The 19522-nt window shown below is 35.7% G+C and overlaps 1 protein-coding gene across 2 annotated transcripts in view; it reads right to left on the bottom strand.

Annotated features, from left to right (window-relative positions):
• CNTNAP2 (contactin associated protein 2) overlaps positions 1-19522 on the bottom strand; it is a 2246749-nt gene that overhangs the window by 1617402 nt on the left and 609825 nt on the right. For both annotated transcript variants that reach the window (XM_074378960.1, XM_003929829.4), the window contains one exon: positions 12945-13055. In XM_074378960.1, the coding sequence (XP_074235061.1) occupies positions 12945-13055 (111 nt within the window). The remainder of the gene's footprint in view (positions 1-12944; positions 13056-19522) is intronic.

Raw genomic sequence — 19522 nt, forward strand, 5'->3', positions numbered from 1 at the left:
ATAACAAGTGTCAACAATACAAATATTTCATGTATTGCTACCAGGGAGGCTGAGATGGGAGGATCACCTGTGCCTACGGATGCAGAGGGTGTAGTGAGCCCTGATCATGCCACTGCACTCTAGCCTGGGTGACAAACCTTGTCTTTAAAAAAAAAAAGCAAAAAATAAAGGGATAAAGGAATATTACATGATTATTCTCAAAAACACAATTTGCCCATACGACTTAATGATTTAGAAAGAAAAATTCAATGTGTAAGTATTCGATAAAGCTTTTTGCCTAGATATCCTGACCATTCTTCATAAATTTCATAGAATTTATATCTATGTACAAAGGGAGGTGCGGTCCAGACCACTAAGAATCTCATAAGAGCCCAATAAGATCAAGAACAAGAAATGATGATCAATCTTGGCTACGTGATGTGGGTGTTCAGTGATGAGAGGGTCCTAGAGAGTACCCACTCAAAGTGTTTCATTATAGGAGTGAGGAATTTTGGCAATTGAGCATAAGTAGGAAATGGTCCAAGTTATCTCCTATGGGTAATGAAAAATCAAAACCCATTTCAACACTCTTAAAAAGGTATATTTATTCTTCACTTCTTCTTAAATTTTTTTTTTTTTTAAATTTAAGTACATTTCTTTGTTCTTTCAGATGCAATTATCCCATCCCATATGTCCTAAACTTTTTAGGGCCAGTACCAAATAGGATAGTTTTAAGTATTGTGTTTAAGGTAAAGTTACCAAACATATTTTCATAATGAATTATTCACAAACTGCCCCCTCTTTTTGATGACCAGCTATTAATGTTGTGATATAAAGTGAGTGTTAGAAAATTAATATTCCAGAGCCATTTCGAAGGAGGCAGCAGGGATCAATGTGATAGCATCAATATTAAGCCAGCACATTATTTTCTGAATGGCAAATATTAAGGTATATAGAAGTTGGTACACAAATGGGAAAGCAGCAATTTCCTAAAAATAATTACCTAAAAAATTCTTTATCTCAAAAGTCCAAAATTGAAAAAGTTTTTTTTATCTTTATTTTCTTTAATTAACTCTAGTTCATTCTGTTAAACTAAAAATCATTAGACTTAGTATGAAAGAATTTTTGCAATCAGTATTCTCAGAATCACAGTAGTGAACCCATGGGAAATACAACTATATTTCTAAGCATATTAAAGAAACCCCATTTAAAGCCCTTGATGTGTACAGTGTTTAGCAAAATTGTATAAAAGCAAATCCCAAAGTAGAAATGTATTCTTCTGGCCTTGAAGATGTTCTGTGATAAAGAGGATCTATGATTCCCCAAAAGAAGATATTGGAGCACAACCTCCTCCCAGGCTGATTTGATTATGGAAACATGTGCATATATGTGTGTTCACAACACATATTAACATCATGCACTTTGGGAAACATTGCTCTATGGGAAATGCCACAAAACCTAGCACAGATTTCTATGAAGAAAACAAAAACGAGGCATGGAAATGTCAATATTATAAAATTTAGTGCAATGGCTGAAAGATAAGAATATTGTTTAAAAATTAAAGAGGCATACCCAAACAAAATATATGGCATATCCAAAATATATGGCATACCCAAACAAAACCATCACCTGGTAAGTATGCTTTCAATATTCTTTCATTTATAACAGTGCCAATGATACAAAGATTTCATGTGTTACACAGTTATTTTTACAAAACTCCTATTGAAGTCAAAATTTTGGTTTATCTTTGAAAATTAAGTAAAAAAAATACATCAAAATTCACAGTATCAGTTAGCTGGAAACTCATTCAGCTGGGAAGGTGGATATAAAAACTGTGAGATTTTTAGAATAAATCTTTGAAAAGCTGTATTTAAAAAATGTAATACATAGAGCTAAGGAAAACAAAGATGATACTTTTTATTTTCCCTAATGTCCAGAACAATTTGTTATCTGAGGCTCATAATAATTATATGTTAGTTTCTATAAGATGTACAGATTCTAAGAGATCAAATTCAAATGACCTTAAGAAAATAAGAACAAAAAAAAATTAAAAATCACTGGAATAATCTGTTTCATTTGAATTGAAAGGGGTCTGAGGAGAAAGACCTGCAGAATTTTTAAGTTACTGTAAGTCCATTCACCCTAAACATATTAAAATTATTTAAAATGTTATTTTATTAATTTTTAAATTATTATAATATTCTGTCAGATAATGAGGGAAAACATACATATATTGGCAAATACACAAATTCTAACAATAAATTTTTAACGAGGCATCATCTTTGTAATGACAAAGTATTTAATTCAATCCTTGTTTTAAAATGTTGGTATCTGTATTGTTGTTTTAGAAGCTGGGAGTAACTTATAGGAATGAGATTAATATTTCAATGCAACAAGTTTGTGTAAATTGTTTCTTTTAATCTTCACAGTAGCTCTGCTAAATTATATAACTGATTTTATTTTAAACTATAAGTAGAGAGACCATACTTCCAGGATTACCCCAGTGTAACTATTAATGATAGTCTCTTTCACTGTGAAAAGTTCCTGGCTCAGACGATGAATTATTCCACATTATTTTCCTTATCATTATTGTGTCCTGGTTCAGATAATCATAGAAATCAGGAAACCAAGATGCAATACATTTAAATAATTGACTAATCTCGTACTGATCCTGGGTCAGCTCAGTACTGAAACTTAGTTATGCATGAATACAAGCCACTCTCCTTTCATTGCTCAGCACTGCCTCAGAGCCAACAAAATCAGCAGGTGTTTCCAGGAGAATCATTTGAAGATGAAGAAGTATAACCAGCAAAAATGGGAATGTCAAATATTCTGAAATGCCCCATTAGAAAACCAGTTATTTGAATTTTTCTGCTCCCAAGGATATGCTTTTAAAAGGCAAATCATCCTAAGAGAGGTAACACTTCACTGATTAAGTCATACTTAAGTAATAATGGATTATCAGAGAGTGAGAAAAGGAGCAAAATATTTAAAATGCTACATGGTAGAAGCTGGCAAAAGGAAAGAGAAAAAATATTGGAATGGAAGCTACAAAAATAGGACAGAATCTCACCAATTGGGAACTTTACTTCATAATTTAAGCCTTGATGTTATATTCCAAGGGAAGAGCTTGCTTAGTAAGGTTAAGAATACTGCCTGCTGTGGCAGATTGGGGCTGTCATGAGTGGCCTTTATGTCACAAAGGAGTACATCACGGACTAGAGGCAGCAGAAGTACACCAGCAGGAGGTGCCAGAGCCACACAGGCAGACAATGCCCTCATGGAAGCAGTGGTTGCATTCCCAGTTTATACTATGTCACCTTCAATTCTAGATGTAATTAATTGCGACAGATTCTTCTAATATTTAAAGGCAAAAGAGGAGAACAAAGAAAAAGCAGAGGGAAAGAGGTGTTTTATGAATGTAATGCAGAGGCAAGAGAATTGAGACTAGAATAAAGGAAAACATTTGTTTTCTAGGAGTAGCGGGAATAATAGATTCTCAAGAGTAGAGTAAGCCAATACCACTTGCTGAGACACCTGGGAGCCTGTAAGCGGCAGTTCAACATGTGTCCAGAGGTACGCAACTGTGAACTAGGGAAGAGGCTGGTGTCATGCTAATCACTAGAACTACTTCTTGGCCAACAGGAAGTGGAAAATGATGCCAGCTTACAGTGATTATCTGAGCAAGCTGTGGCATCAAGGCCTGGCAATTACTAACTTCGGTGGTGTCCTTTTTATGTTAATGTATTTTTATTATTAAACTGGAAACTATGGCTTTAGTGAATATATTTATTTTTAATTTAAGGTCTGGGATACATGTGCAGAATGTGCAGGTTTGTTACATAGGCATACATGCGCCATGGTGGTTTGCTGCACCTATTAACCTGTCATCTAGGTTTTAAGCCCCACATGCATCAGGTCTTTTTCCTAATGCACTCTCACCTCCTTGTCTCCCTTGACTCCCAACAGACCCTGGTGTATGTTGTTCCTCTCCCTGTGTCCATGTTTCTCATTCTTCAACTCCCACTTATGAGTGAGAATGTGCAATGTTGAGTTTTCTGTTCCTATGTTAGTTTGCTGAGAAAGATGGCTTCTAGCTTCATCCATGTCCCTGCAAAGAACATGAACTCATTTTTTAATGGCTGCATAGTATTTCATGGTGTATATGTGTCACATTTTCATCATCCAGTACATTAGTGATGGGCATTTGGGTTGGTTTTTGGCCAAGAAACATGAACAAAAACCTCATCATCACTGGTCATTAAAGAAACACCAATCAAAAGCACAATGAGATACCATCTCATGCCAGTTAGAATGGTGATCACTAGAAAGTCAGGAAACAACGGATGCGGGCAAGGATTGGGAGAAATAGGAATGCTTTTACACTGCTGGTGGGAGTTTAAATTAGTTCAACCATTGTGGAAGACAGTGTGGCGATTCCTCAGGGATCTAGAACCAGAAATACCATTTGACTCAGCAATCCCATTACTGGGTATATACCAAAATGATTATAAATCATTCTAGTATAAAGTGGTATCTTTTAAGGAAAGTTAAGGACTATGGTTCTCTTTAATATACAAGTAGGGACTTCAAGATATCTATTCTAGCAGTCTCGCCAGATATCCGTTATTTACATATTCCTTTGATAAGTGATCATTAATTACATGGCCTGCAAGTGCAATCTGTCTTCCCTGCAGAAGGAAATAATGGACACCTAATGTGAAAACAACATCATCACCACAGCCTTCTGCCCTCTGGTTTGATAGAGAAAATGAAACATTCTTAAAATGGGAGAAGTTTCTCAGAGAAAATACCTAAGAGAAAACATCTTTGAGGAAGCAACAAACAAGATTCTTAGAAGGATCTAATGAGTAAAAATAAGTGGCAGGAAGGTTAAAAGAAAGAAAATTATTCAATATTTACATCAGTTGGGAAATGCTGAGATTGCAAGTTTGGGTTTCTCTGGCTCTATAAGCATAAATAAATCTAACTTGACTCAAACCTTCAAACTCATTTTAGCCCCATCATTGGGCTAATGAAACAAGGCGGCACTGATACTGCCTCATCGGGTATAATCACATATAAAAAGTGTCACGTTCCAGCAGAAGACATGGATTTGTGCCCCTCTCCCTGTGTCAATGTTCCCTAGCTATGCCACTTTAGAAACTAACGATGTATTTTTGGGTTTCTATGTGTTTTATTTGAATTTCCAAAATGGGGAGAATCACCAGCTTTTGTTTTTGTTTTCTTTAAAATCAAAAGTTATTTAGTAACTAGGAAAAGAAACTTACTCCAATGAGCCCAGATAAGAGGAGGTGACTATTAGAACTGGAATGATACATCTCAGAGATTCAAGCTGAAGTTCAGCCAGAGGTTAAACAAGCAGGAAACAGGGGCCTGAAAGAGGCTGTGAGTGAAATCAGAGCTTAATTTGTCCTTCTTTGTGCAGATACCCCAGCCTCATGCCCTCCCTTCTTCTACAGCACCTGCTTTCCTCCTCTCTCTGTCTTGTTTCACATGGCCTGTTATGGTTTCCCCAACATTCCTCTGTGTTCCCAAAATGATATCACGTAACATACAGAGAGATTTTAATAGCATCCCTTGAGGTCAGGTGACCTCTGTAAGCCTCTGTGGAAGTGGAGGGGGACCAGGGCCATGTGGTGGAATGGCTGTCCCTCTGGCAGGAGAACTGGGCAGATTTTTGTGTGTGTGTACTTTAGATTCTGGGGTACATGTGCAGATCATGCAAGATTGTTGCATAGGTATATACATGGCAAGGTAGTTTGCTGCCTTCATCCCCCCAACACCTATATCTGGTATTTCTCCCCACGTTATCCTTCCCCACCCTCCCCACCCCTCACTGTTCCTTCTCTGCCCCCCTCAACTGACTGCAGCATGTGATGCTCCCCTCCCTGTGTCCACATGTTCTCATTGTTCAACACCTGCCTGTGAGTGAGAACATGTGGTGTTTGGATTTCTGTTCTTGTGTCAGTTTGCTGAGAATGATGGTTTCCAGATTCATCCAAGTACCTACAAAGGACATGAACTCATCGATTTTTATGGCTACATAGTATTCCATGGTGTATATGAGCCACATTTGCTTTATCCAGTCTATCATTGATGGACATTTGGCTTGGTTCCAAGTCTTTACTATTGTAAACAGTGCTGCAATGAACATATGTGTCCATGTGTCTTGATAATAGAAAAATTTATAATTCTTTGGGTATATACCCATTTGATTGCTGGGTCAAATGGAATTTCTATTTCTAGGTCCTTGAGGAATTGCCACAGTATCTTCAACAATGGTTGCACTAATTTACACTCCCACCAACAGTGTAAAAGTGTTCCTATTTCTCTGCATCCTCTTCAGCATCTGTTGTCTCCTGATTTTTTAATGATCACCATTCTAACCAGTATGAGATGGTATCTCAAAGTGGTTTTGATTTGCATTTCTCTAATGACCAGTGATGATGAGCATTTTTTCATTTGTTTGTTGGCCTCATATATGTCTTCTTTTGAAAAGTGTCTGTTCATGTCCTTTGCCCACTTTTGAATGGGTTTGTTTGTTTGTTTTCTTGTAAACCTGTTTTAGTTCTTTGTAGAATCTGGATATGAGCTGTTTGCCAGATGGGTAGCTTGCAATTTTTTTTTTCCATTTTGTTGGTTGCGGGTGCACTCTAATGATTGTTTCCTTTGCTGTACAGAAGCTCTGCAATTTAATTAGATACCATTTATCTATTTTGGCTTTTGTTGCCATTGCTTTCAGTGTTTAGCCATGAATTCCTTGTCTATCCCTAAAATGGTTTTGCCTAGGTTTTATTCTAGGGTTTTTATGGTGTTAGGTCTTATGTTTAGATCTTTAATCGATCTGGAGTTAATTTTAGTGTAAGGTGTCAGGAAGGGGTCTGGTTTCTGCTTTCTTCACATGGCTAACCAGTTTTCCCAACACCATTTATTAAACAGGCTGATTTCTACGAAAGGCATATGAAGCACAAGGTTGAAAGTTTGGCAGAAGAATTGATTGGCGTCTCTAACTTACCATTCTTTCTAATCAGATTGTTATGAAGATTGAGAAACAAATAGAACACAGATTAAAACAGTTTATAATCTGTAAAATGCTACATTGAAAATAAGGTGGATAATATACTGTAACAAACTTTCAAATGTTTTCTATCTGTGCTAACCTTGGAAAGAGTAACACATCTAACTGCTATTAACCCAGAATGACACAAGACTGGGAAGCCTTCAATGGATGAAAAATGTGGGGATACATCAGAACACACATCACAGGAATAAGGCATTGATACAAAACAACAAAGGCACCTACAAACTAAAAGCAGCCGTCTTCAAAAGACATGTTAGAATTACACATAAATTTTTCAGTTTTAACATCACATTTCTCCCAACATTTGCCATGTATTGGTCCCTGACATCAAGATTATAGCAGATGGATTTGGATTATGGAGACCCATAACCTAAATTCAATTTTATAAATATGTGATACTCTGTTATCCAAACATTTCACTTATACTGTGCTTTTCTATGTATTTATAAACCGTCTCTCCAAAATGTATTTTAGGAGTATCATTTAAGTACATAACAAAACTTGAAGCCAATATTTGTCAACATAATACACTACTGAATTTGTTCTTTTCTACATTTGTATAATTAGTAGGTTAAATTCTTACATTGTTCTGTTAGTATATTATCTTCTCACTTTCAGGCACTTATATAGTGTCTGATAGTCTGTATCAGATGACCCTTGTTACTTGTAAATTAAGAAAATGTATCTCCAACACTTTCTGTTTGGAATTCTCTGTCTTCTGTATATCTTCCAGATAGATAACATCATGCTATACTTAAAAAAAAAAATCTCCTTTCTCTCAATGCAGGCTATTAACCATGTATATCTTATCATATGTTTTACCCAACATGGCTCTCCTCCCAAGGATATTTGAATATAAACTTTATAGTGGAATAAAGTATTTTATTGTTCAGGCTGGCCAACATGGCAAAACCCCACCTCTACTAAAAATACAAAAGTCAGTCCAGCATGATGGCATTGTCCTGTTATCCCAGCTACTTGGAAGGTTGAGGCAGGAGAATCACTTGAACCTGGGAGGTGGAGCTTGTAGTAAGCTGAGATAATTTCACTGCACTCCAGCCTGGGATACAGAGTGAGACCCAGTCTCAAAAAAAATAATTGTTTTGTATTATAGCAACTATATGTACCTTTCTTTTTATTTTTCCTTAGGGAGGACATAACCTTCTTTTCTCATGCTAGTTCCCTTGACCCACACTCACGTGGCCAGCAAGGGTTAAGCCCTACATGTTTGTGTCTTGTCTGTATCTTCAGAGTCAGAGCAGCATAAAGGGGGAAGACATAGCTTAGTTACCTCACCAGCCACAAAAATTAGCGAGCAAAAATTAGAGGGTTGGGGATGGGGAGTTATACATCATTATGCAGAGCATAATGCTGATAAGCAAAGCAGTCTTTAGGAGCCAAAAAGTACATAGCTGCACCTCCCCACATAACAAATGACGATAAAATGGGCTACAATGAAGAGTAAACCTGTATCTACAGGACAGACAACACTTTCTTCCCAACATGATAATTTCACCCCAATGTATGACAATCCAGTATTTCAATAGTCAAAAATAAATGAATGTTAAGTCACACAGTTAAGAAACCATACTTTTGTTTTATAGTTTTTGGCTTTTGAAACATCTGTCTTTCTGAAAATATATTATCTATTTATCTATCTGTCTGTCTGTCTATATATATCTAACTATCTACCTATCAATCATCTATCTAGATATTATTATATAGTCTACAAACTACCGACAAAAATCCTATAAGGAAAGTAAAGACACTCCTCAAATCTCAGTATTCAAGTTAAAAATATATTAATATTTTAGAAGCTTAATATCAGATATATCTCTCTCTCTGTATATATGACTATAAACATAAGTAGTTCTAAATGATGTAATGTGGTATCTTGTATTATGTTAAAACAAATTTTAAAAAAATTAAATTTTCTAGAATTAAATGAGAGCAGCAAAAGTATTTTTTTTTTGTAAAAGATATTAATTCCCGTAAAAAAATCAAAGGCAAAATAAATCTGTACATAAAGTTTCAGCATCTGGTAGCCTGCTGCTCTAAAAGATTAGAAAGAAAAAATACCCACATCTCTCTAATTCCCATAATTATCACTTTAAAATTTCTGTGCCTATAACATTTATACTCTGTCCTGCAACTAACAACTATGCTGTTTAGTGAGGTCTTATATTGAAATGAGTTCCATTATGGAAGACAGTGTGGCGATTCCTCAAGAATCTATAAATGGAAATTCCATTCGACTCAGCAATCCCATTACTGGGTATATACCCAAAGTACTATATATTGTTCTATTATAAAGACACATGCATATGTATGTTCTTTGTAGCACTGTTTATGATAGCAAAGACCTAGAACCAACCCAAATGTCCATCAATGATAGACTAGACAAAGAAAATGTGGCACATCTACACCATGGACTACTACGCAGCCATAAAAAACGATGAGTTCATGTCCTTTGTAGAGACATGGATGAATCTAGAAACCATCATTCTCAGCAAACTGACACAAGAACAGAAAACCAAACACTGCATGTTTTCACTCATAAGTGGGTGATGAACAATGAGAACAATTGGGCACAGGGAAGGGAACAACACTTGCAGGGCTAGGTCAGGGGGTAGAGGGGAAGGAAGGGGAGGGACAGTGGGAGGACGGGGAGGATGGGGAGGGATAACACTGGGAGAAATGCCTGATGTAGGTGTCAGGGGTGGGGAGCATGGATGGAGACAGCAAACCACCATGGCATGTAAGTACCTATGTAAGACATGTACATATACCCCAGAGCCCAAAATACAATTTAAAAAAAAGAAAGAAAAAAGAAATGGGTTCCTTACTCAACATCAGTCACTTGTCCACATTTTCTTTATTGTGCACTTTCCAGTTTCTCATTGTTGAGTAGATTGTATCATTTGTATTCCTGCAGTGCTGTATGTATGACAGAACTTGACCTGCCCAGATTTACTGTCATATTATTCAGTCATATTTTCCCTCAAAACTTTCAGAAGTAGCATTTTCTGACTCTGCTTCCATTCCTTACAGTTGCTTTTGGTCTCTTGGTGTCATGGCACTTATTTTAGGGAAAAATACATTCTCTTGGCACCTAGAATTATATGGTATATCTTTTTTATATTTTGTTCTAGATTTTCTTTTTCTTTTTTTTTTTTTTTTTTTTTTTTTTTTTGAGACGGAGTTTCACTCTTGTTACCCAGGCTGGAGTGCAATGGCGCGATCTCGGCTCACCGCAACCTCCGCCTCCTGGGTTCAGGCAATTCTCCTGCCTCAGCCTCCTAAGAAGCTGGGATTACAGGCACGCGCCACCATGCCCAGCTTATTTTTTGTATTTTTAGTAGAGATGGGGTTTCACCATGTTGACCAGGTTGGTCTCGATCTCTCGACCTTGTGATCCACCCGCCTCGGCCTCTCAAAGTGCTGGGATTACAGGCTTGAGCCACCGCGCCCGGCCTGTTCTAGATTTTCTAATACTGGGATGGTCTGTATTGTAATTATCATTTGGGTATGGACAGTCCATTGTGTCATGTTTTTCTGTCTATATTAATTATTTTATAGTTGTTTCCAATTATTTTTACAAGAGAGAAATAAATTTAAATTTCTATTACTTCAACATCTTTAGGCAGAACTTTTGATAACTTATAATAACTCAACAATACTTTCATGTCCATTGCCTGATGAATATCAAGTTATAAAAATGAGCTAATTTATACTAATATTACATTAAAACTGCATTTTTGTTATGTTCCTCTACCTTTGCTTTTAAATCATTCTTTTACCAAGTCTTTTTACTGACTGAGACTTCTTCATACTTCTGTGAATACCTTATATTATTCTGTATTTACTAGGTTAGCTTTTTCTTATCTCTATTCTTCTTGGTTTTTGGTCTTCCTAAACCTGATATGCCTTTCTTTACTGATGCAAGATTTTTTTCTCCCTGTCTTTATTATTTCCTCTTGTTTTTATTTTGAGTTTCCTCCTGCTCTCTTTTTTTCCATCTTTGCTATAGCCCTTCCCTCCTTCCCTCCTTCCTTCCCTCCTTCCTTCCCTCCTTCCTCCCTCCCTCCCTCCATTCCTCCCTCCATCTCTCCCTTTCTCCTTCCCTCTCTTCTTCCCTTCCTTGCTTCCTCCTATATTCTTTCCCTTTTATTTTTTTTTACTTCTAGAATTGGTTGACTCAAGATTTATTTTATGATTTCATATTTTTATTTTCCTTTAGTTTTATTAAGGTGCAATCACAAAAAAATTTATATATTTATACTTTTTTACATGGTGTTTTGATATACGTATTGTAAAATAATTAACCCAAAGTAATTAATATATCCACGACACCACAATTATTTTTTATAAAGGGTGAGACCACTGAAAAGCTATTATTTTAGCCATTTTCAAGCATGCAACACATTATTATTATTATTTATTGTACTTTAGATTCTGGGATTATGCAAGATTGTTGATCATCTAGGATGTTGCATAGTTACATACATGGAATGTGGTTTGCTGCCTCCATCTCTTGGTAACCTATATCTGGCATTCCTTTCCATGTTATCCCTCCCCAACCTGCCCCCCTCACTGTCTCTCTCCTAGCCCCCACCAACAGATGTCAGTGTGTGATGCTCACCTCCATGGTGACTACAGTCACCATGCTATAAATAGATATCCAAAACTTATTCATATTGTCTAACTAAAACTTTGTAACTTTTAACAACTATCTCTTTTTACTCCCTCTCCACCCAAGCCCCTTCCAACCATCATTACTGATTTACTGAATAAAACATCGTGGTCTTTGTTTGTTGACCCATATTTATCTAAGATAATATTGTTTCCTTCCTTTTTAAGTTGCTATTCACCCATATTTCTACCAGTGCTCCTTTGAAGCAAAAGAGTTTTTGCCTCTGTCCTTAATTATGTTCTTTTACTCTCAATGAATTGCTACAAAATTTGAAACTGCTGGTTACTAAGGAATACCATGATTTAAGGTCAAGGACTCAAGTTGTAGTTGAACACATCTAGCTACCTTTACACAGATTTTATAACACAGCTACATTCTGGGTCCTGGAGGAAAAATTACAAGGCTATTTGCATCTTTAATAGGGACTAAGTTTTTACGTTAATATACAGTAGATACAAAGTGCTCTTTTTAATACACTGTATACATTTTAGGAGTCAACGCTTTTACATCTTTAAGTGATTTTTGATTAACAGAACTTTTTTTTTTTTTTTTTCTTCTGAGGTGGAGTCTCACCCCATCGCCCAGGCTGGAGTGCAGTGGCGTGATCTCGGCTCACTGCAGCCTCGACCTCCGGGGTTCAAGAGATTCTCCTGCCTCAGCCTCCAGCGTAGCTGAGATTACAAGCACCCACCACTAGGCCCAGCTAATTTTGTCTATCTTTAGTAGAGAGGGGTTTCATCATGTCGGTATCGAACTCCTGACCTTGTGATCCACCCTTCTCGACCTCCCAAAGTGCTGGAATTACAGGTGTGAGCCACCACGCTAGCCCGTTTCACAGGAATTTTGACTTTAAGTGTTTATGCCATTTTGACTTTATTATTTCAAACAACTTCAAAATGTCTTCCATTTTGACTTACTATCTCTAACTTCCAGCCTAAATTTTTCTGTTATTCCCCAACAGAGATTACATGAGAGGTTCATGGTATCTATAATCTTTTTTTTTTTTTTTTTTGATAGAGGTGGCAAGAATGATTTTTGGTGCCTGCCAACATCTGTTGTGTGACTATATATATATATATATATATGTTATATATACATATATAGTTATAAATATAACATGTTCTTAATTAACATGTTTATTGATAAAAGAATCAAAAGTTGGCTTACCTCCTCGCTTGTTTATCTTGGCATAGCCGGGAGAATAGCTACCAGACATGGAGGAGGAGCTGCTGAAAGACACATGGGGGAGTCCGGAGACAAGGGGCTCATCACATTTTTCTAAAAACAAAAGAGAGAGAGAGAGAGACTCAATAAAGATTTCTGAATAATGACTGGTATGTGTTGGTTAAAATAATCATTGAATCTGGCTTGTCTTTTATAAATCTTTGAAACAACATTTAGCAAATGAATTTAGGCAATTCTGTTATGCCAAACATAATAAAACACAGGACCGGTTTACAAAGCCATAGCAAAGGACCTTACTCTGAACGACCTCAACACAGATTTGCTATCTGAGAAGCATGAGCAAAACTGAGCTTGTTCCTGTAACAAGCTTTGGTATCTGGCATCTCCTGGAAATCTTCAAGTATTTATACATTACAGAAACAGAGCACTTGAGTCATTGAGGTTGGAGGGAAGAAAAAGAGGACTCCTACCAAAGCTAAAAGACCGAGAATGAGGAGTTGCTAACCAACACGTATAACATTTCAGTTATGCGAGATGACTACGTTCTGGAGATCTCATGTGCAATATTATAACTCTAGATAATAATGCGCACTTATCAAGGCAGATCTCATGTTGCACGTTCTTACTAGAAGAAATAACTAGACATCAGCAAGTGAATGCACAATAATCATAAACTTGAAAATTATTACTGCCAGAAAAATTAATCAGTTTCCATCATACTCAACCAATCAACAGCACTGGAACCACCGATACCTCAATTCTATTTGTAACACTTTCTGCCCTTGGCTTTTATAATGTCATTAACATTTTTTTCTCTCTCTCTTCTCATTAGCTGCTTGCTCTCTGATTCCTTTGATGAATCTTTCTCATTTTGCTAATGAGTAAGTGTTCCTAATGTTAGCGTGGCCAGGACTCTTCTGAGCCTACCCTCTCTTTCTGGGAGAGGGCATGGAGGACTACGTCTTCTGATTGTCAGAATGTTCCAAATCCTACTGCCTCGCTTCAACTCCATAGCTACAGAACAGGCACACACAGCTTCCAGAGATCACTGTCACAAAAGACTGTGTGGTCTTCCTGCATCCCCTCTCTGCTACAGTTCTTCCACCTGCGGCAGCTGAAGAAACACTTTTTAAACTGTAAGTGAACAGGTGGCTGCTGTACTCAAAATGTTCTCAACTTGGCACACTGTTCATACTGTTTGAAGTCCCCCTGCCACCACCCCGTCACCCAGTGGTCTACGATGGCCACAGCACTCTTCTCATCTCTTTCCCCATGTCTTTGTCCTGTCTAGCCACCATGGCCCCCTGACCCTGCTGTAAGCCTTTAAAAAGACCATTCCAAGTATCCTCTCTTGTCACCTTTGCCATTGCAGATGCGCTTTGCCAGTTCACCCAGCATTTTGTTGCCATCAGCCTCGGTACCCACAGCCTGCTCGATTTTCCACCATAACACTTAGCACCGACTGACATATTATGTTGCTACTTATTTAATTGTTTTGTTGCCTTTCTCTCCCACTAGTGAGCAAGCTCTATCTGAAATGAAGTCTTAGATAGGTGGCCTAATGCTTACTCTTCAGTGATCTGAACAAGGGTACTTGGTACATAATCTAAAAACATTTGCAGAATACATGAATGAATGCACTAAATCCGATGAACCTCAAAGAGTCTGGAAGCATGGTCTCATATTATCACATGACACAACACTTAAATTTTAGAGTGGTGGTCTTAAATTCTCAACAAATGTTTATGTTCAGATCTCTATTTAATAAAACAGAAAATTTTTTCTCTATATAGTCAAACATGGTTTCTCAGAAATTTATAAGCAAAAAAAAAATTAGCAACAGAAAGAATAAACTAATTTTCTTGTAAATTCACTTAAGTGAAGTCTCCAATGACATTGGAGAAATGAATTATTATTTATTGTCTTACACTCAATTGTATACAAATTGGAAATTAAAATGAGCAAATCCATATTCATATAATATTTTTAAATTGCTTGTTTTTCTTAGTTATATTGCAAGCACCTCTGGGAAATAGGGCATGTATATATAAATAAGTTCCCCAGAAAGTTAAATGTGAAAGAATGAAAAGAACATAAAATTCATTTTGAAAGTATCAATTCACAAAGCTACCATCTAAAGTGAAGAATTGCATATTAATTGAAAACATTTACTTCTCTCTTTAACTGTGAGCACAAACATACATTATTGATTTTCTTTTGATACATTTGAGTATAACATTTTATAATTTTCAAGATATAAGTTTTGCCTATAATTGAAGTAAACATTTCTTTGAATGTTCCCATTATTTAAAAAATGTGCTAACCTTCACTCATTTTCATTTCACTCATTTATATACGCATCAATTGCCTTTGTTGGGCCAAGCACTGACGTGCGGCTGAAGGTGGAATTAACAACGTCCTGCCCTTGGACAGCATATGTTTTAGTGGGAAGAAACATCTCAACATACAAGTGTTAATTTATATTATGCTGTGGTAATTAATACTAGGAAGGAACATTAAATATAAAACAGTGGGCAGGGAGTTTGGGGATAAGGTGGAAAGGGAGAGAATTACTATTTTATGCTGCCTTGTCAAGGAAAGCTTTGACTAAAGGATTGGGTAGCATTTGAGTAGAAATATGAAGAAAAGGAGGAAGAAGCCCACATGAGAAATCAATAGGATCGTGCTAGAAGAAACTCATTCTAGTCCATACATGCTTGATCAGGCTAGCCCATACCTGATAATGATGCAGGACACATTTCTAAAGGGGAATATTCCAATGCATATCGATTATTGCATTTAATGTAATTAAAATAAGTTGATAATTGGTTAAATGATCCACTAGCTAATTTAAATTTAGAATTTAAATGCAGCATTTCTAAAACCATAATGTAGTTTAGAGTTATTTATTACATTAAACAAATTGGCTTCTGTGACAAATTGATCAGAGTCCCAAATTTTACATTTTTTTATTATTCTAAAAAATCAATTAAAATCAATTTAAAAAATTTAAAAAATTAAACTAATAATTTATAAAATATATATAATTAGTCATAATATATGATATATGTTATATATCATAATATATAATATCATATGATATATTTTTATATGATAGTAAAGGAGGAAAGGAGAGATATATGTTATACATATATCATATATTATATATTATGATATATAACATATCATATCAATTATATATTATGATATATAACACATATATCAATTATAATTCATATCATATGATATATGTTATATATCATAATATATAATGATATATAACAATAATCAGAATTGAATTGAGATTAGTGAAGATCAAGGCAAATAAATTATTTTTTAAAAAGGTGACTGAAAAATTATCAGAATGTAAAGCACTCACAATTTTATATTCTTCCAAATTAAAACATAATCTATAATCTTATTATTAACCTAAAAATGCTACAATTACTGTATTTTCTCCTGGAGAATATTATGCTGCATTTTGCTGTTCTCACTACTTCAGACAGATTATATGTATGTGTGTGTGTGTGTGTGTGTGTGTGTGCGCGCGTTTGTGTGTGTGTACCCCTTTCCTACAGGTAACACACAGGTAATATGAGTAAATTTAACTAAGTTTCTCTCAAGCTCTGAAAACTCCAAAATAGTGTCAATCACCAAGAGTTAGCAGACTATGGCCTGCAGGGCCAATCCAGCTCACAGATTGCTTTAGTAAACAAAGTTTTACTGGAGCACAGTTACACATCATGCCTTTATGTATTTTCTATGACTATTTTCATGCAGCAGTAGAATATTGCAATAGATATCATATAGCCCACAAAACTAAACTATTTACTATCCGAGCTTTTACAGAAAAAGTATCCCAACTTCTTATCTAGTGTAACAAGTATTGAAGGAATTTAGGAATCAGAATGAATGATGATTACTTAAGAGTGTCAGATACCATATAATTAATGAATAGAATCTGAAGAAATTAGAGACTACAGATAGGTGGAAAGAGGGTTAAGGATGTTTTAGAAAGGGGGAACACTTCAAGCAACATGAAAGAAACCACAGTGAATTTGAAATTTCCCAGAGATGGTTGTAGCAGCACTCCACACGAGCACATATTGCCATACTGACTATTACATTATACTATCCATTTTTATTTCCAACTGTAATAATGGTTATTACTCATTATCCATTCTAAAAAGTCTGTTTTATTGTTGTGCTAAAACACATATCTCAATCTCCCGCAGACATTAAATACTACAAAATCAGGCAAATCCATAGAGAAAGTTAGAATTTTTATATAATAGTAAAGGAGGGAAGGAGAGAGATAAAAAGAGAACTAACATTTGAAATAATCCAGTATTGTATTTTCCCATATTGGGATGTCATCCAAAACTACAGCCAAATACAGCTATGGCAAATATTTGGTCTCCAGTGTACTTCCCTTCTAGGCAATCTTGGATGAAAACTAGAAGAGCAGATGGGCCTTGAGTTTTATTTTCACACAATTTCAGACAATCATGAAGGCAGACTAGCTATAAGAACTCTGTACTAACTCAAGCTGGAGGAGAGAAAATTATTGGCAAATCGACAGGAAATAGCTGTTGCCCTTTACCTAAAAGGTATAGTTGAGAGGTTTGGCTATTGGCAAGGGATATTGGCAAGAGTTTACAAGATTGAAGGACTTCAGATTATATACAATCGACACAAGAGAATGGTTTTCAAATGCATCTCTGCTGAAATACGATGTCTGAAAAATCTTCACAAAACAATATATGTTTAAGCTATAACACTTCAAATAGATGTTTTATATGACCCATTTGGGAACATAAGCTGAATGGAGGAAAACAACTAAAATCAACAAATGGCTCAAGAACAAAGCAGTGCTAGCTGAACAGAAATTCTAGCAATAACATCCTCATTTTTATGTTAGGAAAAAACGCATGGCAAAAGGCACATTCTGAGTTGAACACATCGCTCAATGATCTTACGTATATATTCCACTTCTGCCTTCTGAAGTTGGAGCGACTCTACCTTTGCCTGTACATTTACCCTGCATCAAGTTGCATGGCTGTTCCTTTCCATCATCAGTAGCACAGCAGCTCCTCCTAGAGGTCTTTTATCTTCCTCCTGATGTCCCCTTCAGGGTTTCTAGTGAATGCGATAATGGTCAGAAATGTAGGTGGGCAGACAGCATGGGGACACTCAGGAGCAGAAGGCAAGGTGCCATCCTGGAGCACAGAGATGAGACACCAGACCCTAAAATAGACATCAGGGAGAAGACAAATGACCTCTTGGAGGAACCGCTGTGCTACTCGGGAAGCCAGAGAAGAGCTCGTTTATTTAGCTTGTAATTCAAGATAGTTTTAGTCATAAGGAGCAAGGCAGGACGGCAAGCAGATTGCAAGTTTGTTGGGAAGTTTGGCCGAAGCTTCTTAAATTACTCCTGATGTATGCAATCCCAATTTTGTTTAAATTTAATTATAATTTACATTTTCTAATTTTCACCTATCACATTTTTCTTTAATAATATGGAAAGTACAGGAAACAGAGTATGATATTCTCTTCTAATTTTTAAAACAATTTTTTAGACATACTTAAGGGCCAAGTTTTTTTAACTTAACTTTGTATAATGAATAGTTTTGGTGAAAGGCGTGATTTTCAGAAGTAGCAGCGTGCTCCTTAGAGTCAAAATATTTAGATTTTATTCCTAGAAACATAAATTTGGGCAACTTATTTCATCCTATCTTATCCATACTTTCCTTATTTTTTTCATTATTTCAAAAGTGATTTTTTCCTGTTTTGACTCAGTTGTTCTAGATTTTTAAATCATAACAATGAAAATAAATGGTTAAACAATCAGAGTTATAGAAGTATGCTGTAAAAATGTTACATTTCTTCCTAGGGCAAAAAAAAAAAAAAAAACCATTAACTGCTACTCAATCTATCTTACATATCTTCAATTATAATATATTTTTCTTCCATATTTATGGTTCATACATTGCTTTTGTGTATCTCTTGTTCCAGCTTCCCTGGACTATTTTAGCTGTTGAAAATAAGATACATCTTTCTCTTGCTCCTGTACAATTTCAAACAAACAGAAAAAGAACCCTAGTAATCCATAAAATTAATCACTTTTACTAGTCTTTATAGTACATATACCCACACAGATACATTTAACATCACAGATATTTAGATATACACACAAATAAACAAATAAAAAACATTTACCATCTGGTCTTTAACATACTTTTTCACTTACTGATTTATCATAGAAATTCCCATGCAAATATAGCCTCATTTTGTGTATTTCATTTTATATTAGAGAATTTTTATTATTTATATTAGCTTCTGCATGGCAGAGGTAGCTAACTTTGCACATAAAATATAAAAGTGTTAGGTCATTGCTAAAACGGATTATATAATCGCAATGAGAATTAATTATTTTCTCATAGAGTCTATGAATAAGTTCCATGATAATAAGAATTTATCAGAGAGAGTGTCCATGAAGAGAAGTACAATTAGTTTGTCATCAAATGCTAATTTAGGAAAAAGCTGAAGATAATGGAATT

The sequence above is a fragment of the Saimiri boliviensis genome, chromosome 10 (genome assembly GCF_048565385.1).
Source record: "Saimiri boliviensis isolate mSaiBol1 chromosome 10, mSaiBol1.pri, whole genome shotgun sequence".
Lineage (NCBI taxonomy): Eukaryota > Metazoa > Chordata > Mammalia > Primates > Cebidae > Saimiri > Saimiri boliviensis.